The 15,517-nt window shown below is 41.9% G+C and overlaps 1 protein-coding gene across 1 annotated transcript in view; it reads left to right on the top strand.

The window, feature by feature from the left end:
* Nucleotides 1-15,517, top strand: part of NPDC1 (neural proliferation, differentiation and control 1) — a 378,691-nt gene that overhangs the window by 84,637 nt on the left and 278,537 nt on the right. The window contains exon 2 of the mRNA XM_069241454.1: nt 14,939-15,007. Coding sequence (XP_069097555.1) covers nt 14,939-15,007 — 69 coding nt within the window. The remainder of the gene's footprint in view (nt 1-14,938; nt 15,008-15,517) is intronic.

Raw genomic sequence — 15,517 nt, 5'->3', positions numbered from 1 at the left:
GATACACTGCTTGAGTGTGGCTATGCACAAAGCTTCGTGAATACCACCACCCGGTGTTCGTCGCATCTCTTGCCTTGTTTTCGCTAGCTGCTGAGCCCAGGATGCTGCCTGTCTTCAAGAGGGAGCAAGACCAGAATGTGTGCTCATTAATCACCTAATTCAATAATTTGAATCTTCTGTTACATCATGTACCACTCGATTCCTTGCACCAAGGCGGCTGAGCCCCTGCAAGCAGCAACAGATACGCTTATGCCACCCTCCTCTAAGGAGCACTTGAGTCTCAAATTTAGCCATTGGTGCAATGGGTAATTCAGAAATTTGTATGTGAGTTTAACAAAAAGGCATGGCCCCTTTCAACCAACAACATACCACTCCTTTTTCAAAAGATTTTTTGAATGTGTGCACTTTTCAGGATGGTGACTAATACATCCATTGTAGGAAACTTGGTTTGTCCTCATGGCCACCGGCTCAAAACATTGCAGGTCCACTCAGCACTTCATCCATCTGCGGTTGATAAAATGAGTACCATTGAGTTGGATGACAGTAAAGATCTGTTACGCAGTGCCAAAATAGCCTAAGGGGTGAACATGCACTCTATAAATGCATGTCTTGTTATTTACTCCAAATTACTTTTAATTACTCTTGTGTAAACTCATTTGAACTCCTCAATACGCTATGAATCTGCTGGCCAGAATATATAGCAATGTATATGGACCTATGTTGAGAAATAGTATCCTGAGACCTTTATAAAAGCATGGGGGAAGAAGCTTTCTAATTCAAGCAATCAAAAATGTCAATGAGTATTCGAGTAGACCTAATTCTAAAGAGCAAGACTGAAATTGTAAGAGATATAGCAATAGTCTATATCTTCAGCAAACCACACACAAGAAACATATGTCCTGAGATTTACTTCATTCTTTAACAATGGTTTTACTTAGAACATTTTACTTTGACAACCAAACATCTGAAGGGTGTTACACAACTATCACCAAAGAGTGCCCCTGTGATGTTACTGAAGACCTAAGAATCATGCATGGAGCACATTGCTCTGCCTATCCGCATTTACATCTAAATGTCCCGTTTGATAGCACCAAGCATATGATCCTATAAACCCACCCCAAAGTGACAAGACTCAACCAGTATAGTTTTGTACTATGCAAAGTATTTCATAGGGAACAGTGTGGGCCCAGACCCTTTTAACTCCTTTACAGTCCACTAGGGATTCATATTAACTCTCGCCTTAACGCCATCCAATCCCTACAAGCGGCCCCCTCTCCTTTTAAAATGCATTTGTCCCTGGGGATGGTGTCCACAAGGCCTCTTAAGGTTTGGGGTGGGAGCTGAGTGGTTCCCCTCCTCCATAATTAAAGTATGGCCCCAGGAATGGGATCCCGGGGCCAATTTGAGTTGAATGAGGGAGGGCCAAATGTCCCTCTCCGCTAATGTTTATGTATTTGGTCCTGGCAGATGGTTTCCCTGGGGCATCTTAAGACTTGAGGAGCGGGACCACGAATTCCTCCTCCCCTAATAATATATATTTTTTACCTTAGGGCCTAATGAGGCTCAGGGAGGGGAGCTGCATGGCCCACCTCCCCTTTTTACTTGCATTTGTCACTGGGTAGTGGGGTGCTTGGGGCCTAATGAGGCTCAGGGAGGGGAGCCGTGTGTGTCTCTCTCCCCTGTATTTAAAGTATGGCCTGAGGAGATGTGATCCCTGGGGCCCATATGGGCTAGTGGAGGGTGGCCAACTCCCCCTCCACTAATGTTTAGGGATTTAGCACTGGGGATGGTTTCCCCAGGGCAGCTGAAGGTTTGGTAGGGGGATCCACACCCACTTCCTTAATAATATGGACCCAGGGATAGGGTCCCTGAGGCAAATAGGAGGGTGGCTGCATGCACTTTTTAAAAACAAATGGCCCGAGGAGGGGGAATTCTGGGCCAATAGTGGCTTGTGGAGGGTGCTGGGTGACCCTCTCCTCTAGCAGTGGTTGACTGCTTGCGGGAGGCATTGGATGCCAGACATGCCCTGTGGCTATCTGCTCACTGCCAGAAGCCATTCATGGCGTGGACTTGCTTGACGGTGAAGCGGTTGGCTGCAGGGTCTAGCAGCAGGCTATGGCGTGGATCCAACCACTTCACTGTGTATGGCCAAAGGCGGGTTTGGCTTTACATGTGGTGATAACATATTATTTTACATTAGAAAAAACTAGAAATTCACTAAAAACACCAAGGATTAAAGTGACATTATAGTTAGGTGTGATAATAGGATCTTATTTTGTTTCTGAACAGCCTCTAGGAAATTTACTGAAAAAAACAAATGTTAAAGTGAAGTTATAGTTATGTGAAAATGTCAGTGTCAATGTTACGTTTTGAACTAAGAAAAACACAGAAAAATCACTAGTTACATTTGGCAGAGCTAACTATAATGTGCGCCCCGCCATGCACTACTTATGACCTCACATATTACATCACTCATGATATGTTCTATGACATCATTTATGACATGGCTCATGACAGCTTCGATAACGCCATTTGATCGCATCATCCAATGAGCGCTTGTTTTATACTTTGAATAGTGTCCGGTAAGTATCATCCTAGTTCTCTCCCTAATTTTGTACAACCTCTTTGCTGCTAATGGGTGTAATTTTTTTTCTATACACACACACACACACACATATATATATATATATATATATATATATATATATATATATACACACACACACACACACACCGGCAGTCGCCAGTAGATAGTTATAGCTAGGACCATGTTTCCATAGAAAAAGCATTTTTTGACTTGACTATATCTTTGGCACCGTTTGACGAATTTTCATGTAAGTTTCCACCCAAAAAGTGGCCCAGTGATTCTTGTTGTGCACAAGACGTTTTGGGGTGATCCATCAAGCGGGGGCCGAGAAAAGGGGGGCTAAAAAAACATTGCATTTCCCAAGGTAATTCCCATAGGACCTGTTAACACTTCTACAGCCCGAACCACTGGGCGGAATTACACCAAATTTGGCTGAAAGTTAACTGCCGGTACGCAGATTGTGCTTTTTGTTATTTGTTGTAAATCCGTTCTGTATTTTAGTTGCATATTTAAGGGTAAATAAATTTGTATATCTTTGGCTGCGAATAATTCGTGAAATTTGTGCATGTTCACAAATAAGTCTGCTGAAAGAGTTGTTGCACTTGGCTGCCCGCAACCTGACTAGAAAGTTGCTACTGCCATTTTATTTCATGGGACACGGTCCCCGGGGGTAAAAATTAAAATTGAAAGGGGCATAAGGGGCCAGTGTGAAGGTACCCCAACCCCAGGGGTACTTTCACACTATAGGTGTATTTGAGGGACAAATTATAGGTTTAATATAATTTTGCATCACAGCGCATGATATTCTCGTAAATTCATGAATTTTCACAAATTTCTGTGATTTATTTGCAAAATATTCACGATTGTAGAAAAATTTGAAAGAGAAACCACAGACTCATTCATACACTAATTAATTCACTCACACGTGCACTCAGAGGCTCATGCCCCCCCAATCACACACCCACTCAGACACTCATGCACCCACCCAGACCCACTCATAGACTCACACACCCACTTTCAGACACACTCAGACACTCACTCGCGCACTCATACAGCCACTGGCAGAAACAGGCCCTGTGGTCAACCTGTGCTGCGTATGGCCAAAGGCCATGCGTGGTGCGGGTTTGGGTGGTTTTAGGGGCTTGGCTGCAAGGTCAGGTTTGCAACCAACCCCTGCTGTGCACAGCTGAAGGCCGTGTTTGGCGAAGGGTCAAAATAACGTATAGTAATTAAAATTACTTTGCGTAAAAAAAAAAAAAAAAGAAATTCACTGAAAAAAACAAAGGTTACAGTGACGTTATAGTTAGGTTCTGAATTTACTCATACAAAACCCTAGAAAACCAGTAGTTATAATTAGAGTTCTTTCAAGTAACTATAACTCGCGCCTTAAGGTAACTATAACTTGCGCTTTCGCCATGCACTGGTAATAACCCACAAATTATAGCACTTATGACATGTTTGATTACATCATTGGTAACAGCAATTTAATATTTGCAGTAAACGTTTTGACAAAAAATCTGTGCATGGCGGGGGTGCGAGTCATAGTTACCCCAGGGCACAAGTTATAGTTAGTTGAGATAACTGTCATTATAACTGGCAAATTTCTAAGGTTTTGTATGTTTAAAATGTGAGTCTAACTATAATGTTCCGTCCCTATGACCTTTGTTTTTTTCAGTGAATTTCTATGTTTTTTTAAAAATTCTATTTTCTAACTGTAACGTCCCTCTAGCCTTTGGTTTTTCAGTGAATTTCTTGCCCTGTGGCCAACCCCCTGCAACCACCCAATCTTACACTGTGTACGGCCTTCACCAATGTGCAGCGGAGATTGCCTACAAGACCTGGCCTGCAGCCAGACCCTGCAGCCAACCTCCCTAAACACTCCACCCCTTGCTGCTCATTGCCCTTTGGCCATGCAGGGTGGGAGTTTCCGGGGCCTTGCTGGGTGTGAGAATAATTGTGAGAGGGCGTATCTGGGGATGAGAGTGGTTGTCAGATTGTCTGGGTGTGAGAGTGCGTACATCTGTGTTTTGGTGGGTGCATCAGTGTGTGTGCGTGTCTGTGAGTGGGTGTATGAAGGTCTCAGTGGGTCTATGAGTGGGTGTGTGACAGTCTGAGTGGGTGTGTGAGTGGGTGCGTAACTATTTGAGTGGGTGCGTGACGGACTGACTGGGACTCTGAGTGAGTGCATGAGGGTCTGAGTGAGTCTGTGGGTGGATGCGTAAGTGTCTGAATGGGAGTGTGAGTGGGAGAATTGATTGAAATAGAGACAGAGAGAACGAAAGGGAGAGAGATATAGTTTTTTAGGCATTTATGTCTGATACACTTAGAATGAGATATTTCTATAAAAAAAAAAAAAACAGTGTATATTTTTTTAAAAATATGTTTTTTTTTTTAATTTAAAAAAAAAAATGGTAATGAGTCCAGCTGGACTCAAACCCCCAAAGCTCAGTGTGAAGGTATGTGAACTTCACACTGAGCTACGGGGGTTTTGTTTAAAAAAATATATATTTATTTTTTTAGCCCTTTATGGGCTTTCTGGGACCACGGAGGAGCCCTTGAAGGCTCCCTTCTTATTTATTTATTTTTTAAATTGTAATAAAATGCCCTTTATGGGCTATCTGACACTGCAGGGGTAGCCTTAAGGATTCCCCTGCAGTGCCAATGCTTCAGCAAGAACCAAACTGCTTTGACAGCAGCTGCCTGCTTGCTGAAGCGTTCAGGGGACAGAGATGAAAGCTCTGCTGTTTGACAGTGGGACCTGCTTTAAAGGTTCCACTGTCAAACAGCAGAGTTTTTGCTGTGCCTTGGCGGCAGCGCTGCAGCCAACCCACAGCACACAGTGGGCACCCCGGGACATAGCAGGAGCTGGCCATCAGCGGTTCCAAGAGGGGGGCCACGCAGCCCCCCTCCAATAAGAATAGCCCTGGGGGGGTGGTGGTCCCCAGTGCTTGGGGGTCCCATAGGGACCCCTTTCTTTTTTTAATCATTTGCCCTGGGGCTGGTGATCCCTGGGGCTGCAGGGGATGGCATGCAGCCCCCACAAATAAATTGCTTTTTGCCTCAGGGGTGGTGGTCCCTGGGGCATGGGGGACCACAGTCCCCCCCCACATTAATTAAATAATTAAATGGATAGCCCTGGGGGAGGGGGGTCCGCAGTGATGTGGGGGAAGGCCATCGGGCCTGCCCCACTCACTAAAAAACATTTTTTCCCCATGGGGTGGTGGCCCCCACTATTATTTTGACAGTTGCCCCGGGAAGGTGGCAGTCCCCGGGGATTATTAAAGCCCAAGGAGGGTGGCCCCATGCGCCCCCCTCCTTCATGATGCCCACGGGACCTGGCCCACCCGGGGGCAAAAAAAAAAAAGTACAGCAGTCCATATTTTTTTTAAAAAAAGCAGAAAAAATTGCAGATCCATTCACAGATTTTTCCAATTAAAAATAAAATAAAATGCTTTTTAGCCCTGGTAGCGTCGCTCGGGGACCCCAGCGCCAGAGCTAAGGGGTCAGGGTGACTCTACCCTGGCCCCTTTTCTCTTCTTTTATGTCTTTTCTTCTGGGAGTCAGCTCAAGCCCAGTCCCAAGATGCCTGCCAACACTTCCTTGGTGCAGTGTTCTGAGCCAATCAGATATCAGCACGGGGACAGTTGGATCTGGGGAGGATCCATGTCCCTATATAGCGATATTTTTTGGCCTTAAATTTCTCCATAACTACTGAATAGGTTTGTGCCAAATCACAAAAAGTGTGATCTGCGGAACAGAATCTAGCTTCGTATCAAATTTGGTGTAATTCAGTTCAGTGGTTTGGGCTGTAGACGTCTCTAAACGTCCTATCGAAAAATTAATGGGGACAATGTGTTTTGGGACCCCCCACCCCCTTTTTCTCAGCCCCTGCTTAACAGATCACCCCGAAACTTTCAAGACAGAAGCTGATCTTAGCAATGTATACATTTTGAAAATTTCGTGAAGCTTCATCAAACACAGCCAAAGTTATTAGCAAAATAATAAATGCTTTTTCTATAGAACCTAGGTCCTAGCTTAACTAACAACTGCCACTAGGTGATTATATATATATATATATATATATATATATATATATATATATATATATATATATATATGTGTGTGTGTGTGTGTATATATATATATATATATATATATATATATATATTTATATATACACTTAATACTTGTACTTACATGTAAAGCCTCACCACACATATATGATTTTACCATTCATGCCTTTAGAACGAAATTTGTTGAGAAGGCATGTGTGGTAAAGGCATATGAGTGGTAAAGCATGCATGGTAAAGACATATGAATGGTAAGTTTTTGTGATAACAGTCATGTGTATAATGGCTGTTTCCCCTTGAAATCTCACAGATTACCCTGGTAGGCAAACAATAAGGGAAAAATTGTTTGCTTCTTTCTCTACTTTTGCTGAAAAAAACCTAGGAAGGTTATTTAGTGGCAGAATTTTCATGCAAAACAGTATAATGTTACTTGCGACTTATCGGGAAAAAAAAAATGTTATTAAAAGGCAAATTATGAATTTCAGCCAATATTAGCTTCATCTTTATAATTTGGCAAGCAAACTGTCACAAGCAGATCGTTTGGTGGTTTTAGACTTTTTTGCACTTATGCCAGTTTAATGTTTGTTCTCTGAAAAGTGCTGTGCGTGATACCACTGTAGCAAGTTGCAGCTTATTCTCCTAGGTGTGTAGCATTGAACAGCAGCCTCCGTGAGACCATGGCCAGTAGAATGTGTGATGTCACTACCAAAGCAGCCCATAACATGTAAGATCGACCCAAAAAATGTTAAATACTAGAGCTAAGATCTATCTGGTTGTTGTTTAGAAAATTCCCTTCTCTTGAGGATCAATTTGTGATGCATCTGTAACTTCAATTGGATTACATCATACTTTGACTATTTGCTTTGATTCTCCATAATTTGAAATATCTTTTCATATCAATTTAGTCATGCATGTATATAGTCTCTTACCCTATACATTTGAAAAGATCATTCCAAGGTGAAGTATGTGTTTACTTTTAAGTAGCTTATTCCACTAACGACTTGTCTAAAAAATGACACACTGACACTAATTACTTTGGCTGCTCTATATATATATATATAGAGAGAGAGAGAGGTAGATAGATAGCTATATATACACTCACACACACATACAGACATGCTAGCATACAAAAGCCCTAATTTGCAATTTACGGGAAACATATAATTTTAAGGTCTGGCCTAGAGGCAGCTTCACCCATTGTGCCAGCGATGTTTTCCAAATAAATCACAATAAAAATATATTCCTATATACATACAGGGACTTTCAGGCATTCCTTTTCAACAACAAGTCTGTTCAAGTGTCATTTACATTTTGCTTCCTTCCACCATAGCAGATAGCATGGGGGCAACAGATCATCCCACTCCACCCATTGGCTGCCTTACACTGAGGGTGACAACATTTTGGTGATCAAGCGTGTACAGCCACCTAAAAAGCAGGAGTGCACTTCGTTGCCAGGGCTGCAGTGCCACTCCATTATATTTTATATTTTTTAAATATTTTGGACAGTTATGTTTTTTTGCATATTGCATACGTTTAGAACAGAGTTGCACACTTACTAAAGTCAAACCTATTTGCCTGTTTTAAAAGGAAAGGAAAAATGACAGAAGAAAGGGTGCCATTTTGTATTAAAAAGATTCAAATTGTATTTATGTAGCGCTTACTACCCTGATGAGGTGTCAAAGCACTTATTAGAAGATAGCACGCTACTCGGAACCCAAAAGGATTAGTGGTGGATTAGTATAGGAAAATATGAGTGTAGTGTTAGAATTACATTACGGAAACATAGGTTATTTTGAGTAGTGGACACATAAGCATTTATTTAGACTAAATAGAATAATGGGGAGATAGAAGAGGGATAAATCCAGAAGTGTAAATTGGGATGTCATAGAAGTAAGATGAGGTTTGGGATAAGTAAAGGAGAAATGGGGGAAGGAAGAGTCTGTAGAAAGGGATTAGGGAGATCATAGTAGTAAAATGAGGTTTGGGATGAGTCAAAGGAGAGATACACGAGGGAGAATTTAGTAGGGTTGTTTGGGGGATCATAGCAGTAAACTGAGGTTTGTGGTGAGCCAGAAAGGTTAGAGGAGGAAAGAGTCTAAGAGGGCTTATTTTGGAGATCATAGAATTACAATGAGGTTTGGGATGAGTCAGAGAGTGGAGCTAGAGGATAGATGGATAGAGGTATAGGGTGACACAGAGTAGTGCATTCGATAAAATGATTTTTTACCTCTTTTTCCTCTTGTATAGTAGGTCTAAAGTAATATATACATATATATATAGATACATGATTACATTGAAAGGGAATATACGTGTAAGGAAGATCATATATTGAGATTTGAAGTTGTATCGTATAAACACAGACTTTCAACTGTTGCAGTTTCTGAAGGTAATTTATTTGTATACTTTTTGTAACATTATTTTTATCTTTCTCTCAATATTTCAATAGTGAAATGCTTAGAAATAAATAGGTAAGATAATATTTATTTATTGTGATAAACAAAACAGAGACTCATAAGCATCTAATCATACAACTTACATAGAAACTATGCAATGACCTATGAACATAGTAAGCGCAGAATAATACATACATATATAAATATATATTTAACCATAAGAAATGTATAGATTTGTTAAGCAGGCCTAAAGAGCATGTATATATGTTAGGAGAACAAAATCATAATTAGCATACATGTTTGTACATCAAAATACACATATCTAGATATATACATATAATCAAATCATAAATGTGTATGTACATAGGGATATGCAATACATTGCTGTTTGAGTATGGCGGTTATGTAGGAAAGAGCCAACTCTTCAGTAGTCTTCTGAAGATGAAATAGTTGTCTGTGGATCTTATATTTGGGGGTAATGAATTCCATAGTTTGGCCGCTTGCACAGAGGAAGATGTACCACGTATTGTCTTTTTCTTGTATGGCGGCTTTTTGAGGCGAGGTGCCAGTCTTGAGCAGAGGTTCCTTTGTTGAATATATTGCTGATTTTACTGCTGATGACAAGAGGTCCTGTTCCAGGTATTGCTTTGTGGGTGATACAAAGCAACTTAAGGGTGGATCTTCTGGTAATTGGTAACCAATGTGGGGGCCCTCAAGGCAGGAGAGATGCAGGCTTGTATGGTTACATGTAGGAGTAGTCTGGCAGCAGAGTTCTGAATCCGTTGTAGTCTTTTCATAGTAGATAGAGATGATCCATGGTAGAGGCCATTGGTGTAATCCAGTTAAGACAGTACAAGAAAAATAGTAGCCTGTACCTTGCTTGGAAATCCCAGGTGGGAGAAGATGCGTTGCAGAGGTTTCATGGTGATGAAGCTTGATTTTGCTAATTTGTCCACATGGGCATTCATTGTTCACCTGGAGTCCATGGTAATTCCAAGGTTTCTTACTTCCTTAGATGCTTTAGGAGGTGATTCCAGATTGTCAGGCGAGGAGCAGAGTGGGTCATCATTTTTCCAGTCCCCACGTGTGATTATTTCTGTTTTAGAAACATTCAATTTGAGATGGCTTCATGCGGTCCACTGATCAATGGCTCTGAGGCAACTGAAGATTTTTGATTTTCCAGGTGTAAGTGAAGTTTGTATTGATTGTGGTTTGTTTTGAGCCAGGTTCATTACAGCCTACTGATTTTTTGTTTTATCTTTTTTAGATCTGTATTTCTCCAAGGTGCATGTTTTCTTTTGTCCAGTTTTGTTGTTTTGAGTTGTATTAGGATTTTGAAAGCTGCCTGTAGCCACTCATGTTTTTTAACTGAATTTATTGTGTCTAGATCTGTGGTAGCTGTTAGTTGTGTTTCTAAGTATTCAAACCTGAGTTTGTTCCATGGTTGATGGGTGGCTGCATGTAAGATGGTCTTGGGTTTGTTGATTTGTGGTGTTTTATGTTGGCAAGTTACCAAATGGTAGTCTGACCATGTGACTGGTGTGATGCTTCGAAAGGTAATTAGTTCTGGATTTGCAAAAATGACATCTCGGATGTGTCCAGCGATGTGTGTGGGATTATGTTCGATCTGATGTAGGTTAAGTGTGACTAGGCCGCTGATGATAGTTTTTGGATGAGGCATATTGGGGTTGTCAAACCAAATACTTAGGTCCCCAAGAATGCATAGGTTGGAGTATAGTGTTTGAAACTGTTTCTAGAAACGTGTTGGGGAATGTTGCATTGGTAGGTGGTGGTCTGCAAAGGAGGAGTAAGTTACAAGAGGAAGTTGGTGTAGGGTTGCATCTGGTGATGAGGGCCTCACAACCTTGTATGGAAATGTTGCCCATTTTGCTGAGATTTATTGTTTGCTTAAATATAACAGCTAGTCAATCTACTCCTTTGCCTGTTCAGTTTTGTGTGATAGTTTGATAGCCTGGACAAACAACTTCATGCAACAGTGGAGCCATGTCACCTCCCAATTGTGATGCAGTTATGAAGAGTAAGTCAGGTTGCGTGTCAGTGAGTAAGTCATATATGTGATGTTTGTTTTCAGAGAGTGATTAAGCATTTAGGGGGTTATTCTAACTTTGGAGGAGGTGTTAATCCGTCCCAAAAGTGACGGAAAAGTGACGGATTTACCACCAGCCGTATTACGAGTCCATTATATCCTATGGAACTCGTAATACGGCTGGTGGTATATCCGTCACTTTTGGGACGGATTAACACTCCTCCAAAGTTAGAATAACCCCCTTAGTGTTTTGTTGGTGGTGTGACTGTGTTTTGTAGAAGAGTGAGCAGTGTACTTTGATCCTGTGGCAGGTGTGTCATTAGCGCTGATATTAACTGTATGAGGGTCACAATTTGTTTTTCTATATCGTGTTCTTCATCCAGCCTGTTAGAAGGCACTTTGTTGGTTCTGTGTGTGTCGGTGGTGGGGATGGAGGTTGAGAGTGAGATGGTGAGTTGTGCTGTTTTTGTGGAGTAGCTTTGTTGTGTAATAGATGTCAGGATGTGAAGCTGTGAAGAGTGGCATGTTGCTAATTTTGTTTGCGTCTGTTTAGGGTGAAAGGAGCATGGGTTAGTGTTGGTGGTGGAGCATGTGGTTCATATTCTAAGGCTCTACACTGTGCAATGGATGAGAGGTGGATGAATGAGAGTTGTCGTGTTGGTGTATTTGTTGTTGTTGGTGAAGATAGAAAATTTGGGATGAAATATGGATTACGATGCGTGTTATTTGTGTAGTCATAAGGGAGGGAGTGGGTGTATGTTTCTAATTTGTGACAGAAAGTATTATGGAAGTATGTGTGATTTTTGATGTGCTGGTGTGTGTGTTTTTTATGTGGAGTAGTGAGAGGAGATATTGATGTAGTGGGGATGGACAAGACTTATGGGTGTTTGTGTTAGAATGTATCACTGGAGAGGTAATATATGTGGTGGAGTGCCATGTAAGGATGGTTTGGTTATGTGTTTTTGGTAAAAAGAGGATGAGGATGTTGGTGGATGATATGATGGAAGGCTAGGTATAGGTTTTTTCATGATAAAAAGGGGTGTGTTAGGAGAAAGTAAAGGATGGAGTTGGTGTTTACTATGACTAGGGAGTGCGTGTCTGGACGAATTAAACTTATGTATAATGTGGCTTTGTGTTGGTGATGTGCGGTTTTGTTAGTGGTATAGGGCAGAGTTGTGTTTTGTGTGAGAATGACAGTATCATGGTGTTGTAGTTGGGGTAGAAGGGTGTATAGGTGTGGTTTGAAGGCTGAGACGCCCTGAACCCTAGGCTTAAATAGCCCTATTGGCCAATGGAAACCCTAGCCCGAACCAATCAGAACCCTAACCCTAAACTCTAGAGCCAAATGGGACACCTGGACCTATTACCCAATCCCAGCACTAGCCCTATTAGTCATTCAAAGCCCAAACCCTAAGTCCAAATTAAAGCCTAGCCCTAACCCCCAATCATAACTTAAATTCTAAGCCCTTAGACCACTAGAAACCCTAGACCTTAAAGCTGATCAGAACTCAAACCCTAAAGCCTTAGTCCAGTAGAAACCGTACACCTAGCAACCAATCAGAAACCCTACCCAAACAGGCAATCAGAACTCAAACCCTAAGCCCTCAAGCCAATAGAAACCCTTGCCCTAGCAACCAATCAGAGCACAAAGTGCAAAAAACAGTAAAAACTTATATATAAGGGTCAAGAGGCCTTAAGCACAGGCTACGGGTGCAGGAGGCAGGGAGGTGCTTCTGTATTCAGAATCTCCTTGGATATAGACAGGCTCAATCCATACCTTCTAGTTTCCTGATAGACCTTTTCAAGCAAGGTCCAATTCTGAAGCCACTAAAATACTGCTTTTTGCAAACTTAAAATCAGTTTTCAAGCCAAAAAGAGTGCTACATACACTTTCCAGAGACAGTTGAACCCATAAAGCAGATTAGGCAGTCTCTTAAACACACTCTGGTTAGCCACTAAGGTGTATTTTGCCTATTTACCTTGTAAGGGGAGAGGTGGGTGGGGGATTGCACAGTATAGGGGAAAACTAGGAGAGAAATTCAAGCAGACACGAGCAGAAGAAAAACAGCAGTTTTAAAGAACTAAGGGCCTGATTACAACTTTGGAGGAGGTGTTAATCCGTTGTTCCATTTAAATGGGGAGTGTGCTTTATTCACCAGTGTATTTGAGATATTCTGTACAAGGGACTGTACGTACCCTCTTAAAGGACGAGGCTCTGGATAAGAGGGCAGCTTGTGCCCTTTTAGGTTGCCCACTAAGATGCCTCCATATGTTGTCCTAAGGCCATGGTGACCTAGATGGACTACAAGACCTCCCAGTAGTGGTGACACCTCTGTGTGCACTCTTCTGAGTCAGGACCCACTAAGCCCACCATGGTCTCCTTCCTTGCATTTTAATTGTGCCACAAAGGTCCCTCGTGATCATAGAGTTTACTTCTTCCGTTAATAAATTCATCTACAGAAAGGTGTTGTTCTGTGTTTTCTTTTTTATGTTTTTTTTTTTTTAAGTCTGTCTCTGATTGGTTAATCATTCAGCCTCAACAGACCAACATTGGTAAGCATGGTCGTGAAAAGCAGCTTTGCACTAATGTGAGGATGAAAGTCCCCAGCCTGATGTACTAGCTATCCTATCCCAGCCATTTTTCCACTAGCCCTGAAATTCCCTTTCTGGTCACACATAAACCACAACCAGTGACATCCATGTACCCTTGGACATGGGCAACCCCAACCTAGTTCGCCCCATTAGTCTTGCGGGGTGACTGGTCTTGGCTCCTTATCGAAAGCTATAGCTTGTTGCAGCCATGGGTGATGCATACTGCCCCCATGTAAATTTAATAAATAATAATACATACAAAAGGACAACCTAATATACCCTTGTAGGCTTGGGTAATAAAGTATTTAAAAAAAGTGATCATGCAAACAAGGAATTTATTGAAACTTTTTGTAATCTAATTGGTTAAATATTTCAAATGTACAAAACTAACATCAGAACTAAATTCAATAGTTACTTGACACAGTAGAAATACACAAACAAAATGACAATGCAGGAGTAGTAGTAATAAACAAACTTGTGTTTTTAAGACAAGATCGTAGCAAATATAGAATTGTAGGGGTTCACATTCTAAATCTCAAGAAGCATAGACATTGTGTAATTATAATACAATTAAAATCTTCTCCACCATATGCCAACACAATCAGTCTAAATGATAATTTTGAAGATAAGTTAGGTTGTGCGTCGACGTTTCGGTCTCGGTTGTAAATTTCAATGAGACCATCTTCAGGACTTGTTATTCTTATGAAGAAGAAAGACCCCTATTAACCAGATGTAAGGCAGTGCACAACAGCAAGTTAGACTCCAAACCAATTAAAAAAGGTTTTAGAGAATGCCATAAATTCTTTAACAGCTTTATTTTAAGGTCAGAGATTTAATGTGTATCCAAAGTCATCAGGCAGGTAAGCCGCCTGGCAGGTCATTACCAATGCATTTAGCATTGGGAAGCTGATGGTAGTAAGATGGCGTTGCCACTCTCAGTGTGGGACAGATTTGCCCACATTACTGCCCAATGGCGCTTGACTGTTTTTCGTGCGACGGCCCACAGAAGTGTCTTACGTGACAGGAAACAGACGGTCTGTGGGGGATTGGGGCTGTGATTCGGGATACAGAGAACGCAGACGCAGAATTTTAACCCTTAGCAGGGTTTTTCTTGCTTTATTTTAAGTTCTATGAGAGGGTGAACACAGTGATAGGATAGTAGCCTTTCTTTTCTCCCTTTTGTTTCTCTTCTTCCAATCTGTGGGACTTCCAAGGTCTTTAATGGTTTCTTTAATTTTCTCTCTTCCAGGTGGCGAGTTTCAGAGGTCCTCCCCTTGGTCCACGGTTTCCCTCGGAAGAACAACAGAGGATACAGCAGGTAAGTGGGACGATATTTTCTTGGTCTACTGATTTCTGTGATTAGTGAGGGGAGAGGTGGGACTGTGAGGGAAGTAGTGAGGGGTTAACTATACAAACTCTAATAATTTTGTGGAGTTTTTTCTTTAGGGGGATAATTAGGATTTTGTGAGGAGGAGGGGGTTTTCTCTCTCTCTAGAAGTTGAGTGGGAGGGTGCCCTCGGTGTTTTTCCCAGCTTTCACCTCCTGTCTTTTCCCACCTTCCCTCTCCCCCTCCCCTTCTTTTCCCTTACTGTTGTTGCCCTTAAAAAGGGCCCGTACCTTGAATAGCTACGACCCTCCTGGGCCGTGGCAGGCTGCTTCGTGTCCTCTTGGTATCGCTGCTCCGGCCGTCTTCTCTCCGTCGGAATCCGCTCTCCGCTCCTGTTCTCCTCCATGGTCGCGGCGTTTTCAGTTTTTAAAGTTCCGGCAACCCGGAAGTCGGGGGCCGATTGCCGTCTCCGCACCCACGCGTCTCCATGACGACGTGGGC

Source organism: Pleurodeles waltl, chromosome 6 (genome assembly GCF_031143425.1).
Source record: "Pleurodeles waltl isolate 20211129_DDA chromosome 6, aPleWal1.hap1.20221129, whole genome shotgun sequence".
Taxonomy (NCBI): domain Eukaryota; kingdom Metazoa; phylum Chordata; class Amphibia; order Caudata; family Salamandridae; genus Pleurodeles; species Pleurodeles waltl.
Note: the sequence above shows the minus strand (reverse complement) of the source record. Positions and strands in the feature narration are given on the sequence as shown.